We start from the raw sequence: 5,283 nt of genomic DNA, 5'->3' as shown, positions 1-5,283 counted from the left end.
ATGTCTATTAGAAGTCTCCTAAGTGCTCCAAGCTCTTCTTGTGATCTAAGGGTTTTTAGATCAAAGTTGTGGTGAGGTTCTCCACCGAGAAGGAGGTTTGAGCTAGCTAGAGTTTTCCATGGAATCATCCACCGATGAATCAAGACCATCCACCTTACGGGCAGTCTTGGAGTAGGAGCTCTAATATCTAAACTACGTTAAATGAACGTGTATTGATTTGCTTCTTATTTATCATTTTCTAGGGTTATCTTTCCTTTTGTTTGTTAGTATTTTTATTTCTGCCGCGACTAATTAACAATTGTAAGAAGCTATTCACTCCCTTCTAGCGGGCATCAAGGTCGCAACATAGTCAACACTAATAGTCAAACTCAAGTTTTGATACATGACAAAAGATTAAATTTAGATTATGTGCTATATAATGTATTTACCCAGTATGTAGAGTAAATGACTTGATGGGTTAAAAGGACTGACACCAGACTGAAGTCCAATTAGGTTAGGAGGGCTTGATAGCTGGCGGAAAGCTCAAATAGATCAAGCGAAGACATGTTATCTGGCAGGAAGTCTAGATGGGTCTGCGAGATCTGACAATAATTGATTATAATAACTTTGATTCATACTATCTGAGACTTGTATGTTTCGTCCATAATCCTTATCAGATATAAATGGTTCACCATGACATGTCCAATTATAGTAATTTGGAGTAAAACCAAATCTATAAAAATGTTCTGAAACTTTATCGCAGTGTAAAAAATTATCATTGTGACACTTTTGGTACGAACACTTTATTCTATTGTCATCCATATACTCAACATTATTAGATGCAAAATTTAAAAATTAGTTCAATCTAATCATAAACTCATCAGTTAAATTCCGATGGTCAAATAAATTCTTTTTATACATCTAACTTCTTTCATTCTACATTTTACATGTTTCTAATTTATTACAACATTAATAAAAACTACTACACATAAAAACTAAACAGTACACTAATGATTAATATGTACTTAGTTCACATACAAATGGAGAGAAAATATAACAAATAAAATTAATAACATAAGATAGTACATTAATGCTATCATTATTAAAGTAACGATTATAGGTATACCTAACAAAGGTCAACAAAGGTGAATGTCTCTCCAAACACATCAAATATAAACACTGCACAAATAATATTACAGCTAGATATTACAAAAACAAATACAAATAGTCGCAACCAGGCAAAGCCTGCCTCGGTCGACTGTGGCCAGCCAAGGCTAGCCGTAGCCAGCCAAGGCCAACATAGGTCGGCCACAGACGATGCTAATTTCTGACATATTTATTTATGTTTTCATTATACAATGAATGCTAGGATTCGTTGCTAATTCAGTAATCAATCTTGGGATTTAGCGCCAAAAATTTACTCTAGAAATCGCAAAAGAGTTCCATAAATATTAACCTTGATTCTTCTGCACTCAGTTCACTCTACGGTAGATGAGTTAGAGTTCACCGCAATAGAAATTTCAAATTCTTTCCTCCCGATTAAGGTGAACAAGCTTTTGCAATGGAACTATAATTAAATCAGCCATTTAAATATTAAGATTGAAATAATAAGTTTCTATAAGATGGATTTTTTATGTTTGTTTTTTCAAAACGAATCTTTTAGAAGAAAATCCAGAAATTGTGAGAAATGCAGAAAATGGAAGGACAGTATCTAACATTTGATACGACGACAAAAGCAAATCACATGACAAATTTCTAACCATATGCTATTTTGCTTAGCTATATCATTATTACAAATTAATGATAAAAAATTTAAATCTCAAGATATAAAATTCTGATAGATATATTTATGATTATTTTTTTCTAAGAAAAAAGAAACATAGAAGAACATTAAAAAAAACAATAAAATGAAGAAAAAAACTAATATAATAAATTAACTAATTTACTAATCATTCTAATACACTTGAAGAAGCATTGAGTGGAAATCAAGCGGAGGTTTTTTCTCCTCATTTTCTATTTTGAGTTTAACAATTTCACTGGAATGAGAATGATGTAGGACTGATAAGACAATCATATATTTGGTTTAGTTTTAACTGTTGCACTCATATTTTACTAATATCACAATGCTTTCCAGCTGAGTACACAATATTCAATTTTTTTTTTTTTTTTGTAGAAATAATGTTCAGATCGCATTTCATATGGAATTCTGCAATGACCACAGCTCAAACATCACGGCACTGTTTTAAGAATCGAGTGCAAGAATGATACATGAATGGAAGAATGATGAATGAATACAAGCAACAAGAATTCCAAGTACAAATCAAATGTCGTCTCTTCTTTGATGAAAACTTTCAGAGAAGAATTTGTAAAATCAATCACGGTATTTTTGTTTTGGTCTAAAACAAATCACAGTAGTGATTAAATTGATACAAGAAGAGAGGTAATAAACTCTTTCCCAACCAGTATAATAATATGCACATTAATTTCGAGTTCTAATGATTTGTAATTAATTTGTAAACAATTAATTGTAGATGACACAATCAATTTGTCAGCAATCGAAGTTGTTGTTGATGAGGACCAACGGAGCTCGCCACGGAAGGTGATCCCGCTCCACCGACTCGGGCGCAAAGCAAGACAATGGCACGGCGCCAAACATTTTCTCCACAAATTCCATCCATGGATCCACCGCCTCCTCAGAAATGCAGCATAAAGCCATGTCTTCTTGCCGGCCAACCTCGGGGGACGGTGCATTTTCGCCGGCGGCCTCCACGAGCCAGTTTAGCGTATCAACCTCTTCCTCTGTTTCCGCCGCAGCCATGTTCTCCTCCCACGGCTCCTGATCAATGCAGCTTAAAGCCTCGGCGAACGGTGCAATTTCGCCGGCGTTCAAGGCCTCCACGAGCCAGTTTAGGGTTTCATCCTCCGCCTCTAGCTCCACCGTGCCTACCGCCTGTTCGACCGCTTGCAGCGGCGGCAACACAAATCCTATCCATGGATCCTCCGCGAGCCAGTTTAGGGTTTCATCCTCCGCCTCTGGCTCCACCGTGCCTACCGCCTGTTCGACCGCTTGCAGCGGCGGCAACACAAATCCTATCCATGGATCCTCCGCGAGCCAGTTTAGGGTTTCATCCTCCGCCTCTGGCTCCACCGTGCCTACCGCCTGTTCGACCGCCTGCAGCGACGGCAACACAAATCCTATCCATGGATCCTCCGCCATGTCCACCGCCTGTTCGACCGCCTGCCCCGGCGTCTTCACAAATTCTATCAATGGACCCACCGCCATGCCCACCACCTGTTCGACCACCTGCCGAGGCGGCTCCACCGCCGTCCTCGCCTTCTCCCTCTCGACCCTGTTGCGCACCAGCGCCAGCTTCATCTCCGCCAACCGCACGAGCTCCGCGGCCTGCTGAGCAGGCTGGCCTCCAGCTCCCTGTTACCGCGATCCTGCCGGCTGAGCTGCTCCCGCAGCTTGGCCGCCCGCTGGCGGAGGAACCCTTCCTGGTCCGTCTTCTTGCGACTCTGATCCGATTCCGGCATCGCCCTGAATCGCGCCGCCACGCGCGTCGTCTCCGCAGGCGAAGGCCACACCTCCGGCGCCTCCTCCTCTGGTCCGTAAACGACGGCGCAGGCGTCGATGCTACAGAGGGTGGCGAGCTCGCTCACCTTCTTGAGTAGACTCCGCTTCCACTTCTTGAAGGTGGCGCGGCGCGTGGCGTCGTGGGCGATCCACCCGAGCATAACCTTTTTCCTCGCCATTCTCCTCAAGAATTCTAATTTCTACAATTAACCTTCTTCTCCGATCATCGAAGCCTAATTTATAGGCAACGGGCCGACTCCTAATTCCCGTGGGATTGAGAAAACAATCCAGGTAGAATCCTTGATTGACAAAATAAAATCTTTTAGTCAACGGTCACAAATTCTAATGCCGTTAGGATTCAAGAAAGAATTCTAATTCCGGTAAGATTCAAGAAAGAATTCAGTCTGATTAAAAAAATTAAAATCTTTTTAAATCTAACAATAATGATTAACTCGGCATTAATAGTTGTGTACAAGTGATGTTTACTGTCATGCGAAATTCTACAGTAACCAGATATAACAGCACTGTTTCGCGTTCCATTTTCTATAAATGATCTATTAATTAGAACCCCAATTGTCTTTATCCTTAATCCAGATTCTAGCACAACTAAATGGAGAACTTCTTATATGATCTTTCTCTTTTCTACGCGTAGGGTGCATGAGTGTTTTTTTTATATAACTGAATGTCTAGTTCCGAACCAACTAATGAGTTGACAGCTGAGAATGGTGTTTGGAACCGCTGGAGCATCGTTGCCGTTGCACCATACCCACTGCATCTCTTCTGTATCTACGTTTAGTTGCCGTTGATGTTCTTTAACACTTGTGATTCTAACAATTGCCATTCGAAATGGATCGCTTAACAGTGTTAGTAAAGGACTTTGAAAACCTTTGTGAGCATTGCATTATGTTTATGGAGTGCTTTCTTCAGAGTTCGAGGCAGCCTTGCTGTTTGAAGTAGAAAATGGTCAGTTTACAATGATTTTTATCTACGTCCAGGTACCTGGAACTCTTTCAGTCACCCTGATCAGGGTTATAAATACAGCCATGATCCCAGTACCTAAACACAACACCTGTAAACGTTCTACTTTCAGTTTAGCTTTGTAATTAAGTGCTTTCACTGCTGTAAGAGGCTTCTCAGCTCAAAGGAAACTTTAGTGGGCTTTAAAACATCATGATTAGCAATTTTCTGATTACAAACTAAGTAAATTTATGTGCCTCTTTTCTCTTGTTAATTTGCTTGTTATTTCCTTTTTTACAAGTGTCTATGTTGATAAAGTTGTAAGTCAAGAAAGGTATTTGTATTTTTTTTATTTCAGGTTATTCACTCTTCTCTAGCCGGTTGCAAGAGACTAACAATAAAAACATCCTCCACGGTTGGATTGAATGACTTTAATTTCTTACCTAGTTGAAGTTCAACTTCAGCTTTGAAAATTTTGAACATGTTCAAAGATTGTGATTTCTCATGAATAAGATACAAATAGCCAAATTTGGAATAATCATCTATAGAGTTAATAAACTATGTGTGTCCATTCCAAGATGTCTTAGGAAATGATCCACAAATATCCGTATGTATTAGCTCCAAAATGTCACTACAATGGCTAGCCCCCTTTTTCCTTTTGTTAGTGGTCTTCCCCTTAACACACTCTATACAGATATCAAAGTCTAGCATGTCAAGGGAATAGAGAATTCCATGTGACATTTGTTAGGATCTCTTCGTACGGCTAGAGA

At 39.7% G+C, this 5,283-nt stretch overlaps 1 protein-coding gene across 1 annotated transcript; it reads right to left on the bottom strand.

Moving 5' to 3' along the window:
- Positions 1 to 3,351: 3,351 nt before the first annotated feature.
- Positions 3,352 to 3,735, bottom strand: LOC122055149 (agamous-like MADS-box protein AGL80). Its single transcript, XM_042616532.1, has one exon. The coding sequence runs from the start codon at positions 3,733 to 3,735 to the stop codon at positions 3,352 to 3,354; it is 384 nt and encodes a 127-aa protein (XP_042472466.1).
- Between the last annotated feature and the right edge of the window lie 1,548 nt (positions 3,736 to 5,283).

This window comes from Zingiber officinale, chromosome 3B (assembly GCF_018446385.1).
Source record: "Zingiber officinale cultivar Zhangliang chromosome 3B, Zo_v1.1, whole genome shotgun sequence".
NCBI classification, from domain to species: Eukaryota; Viridiplantae; Streptophyta; class Magnoliopsida; order Zingiberales; family Zingiberaceae; genus Zingiber; species Zingiber officinale.
The sequence above is the reverse complement of the archived record's forward strand: the minus strand, read 5'-3'. Positions and strand labels throughout refer to the sequence as shown.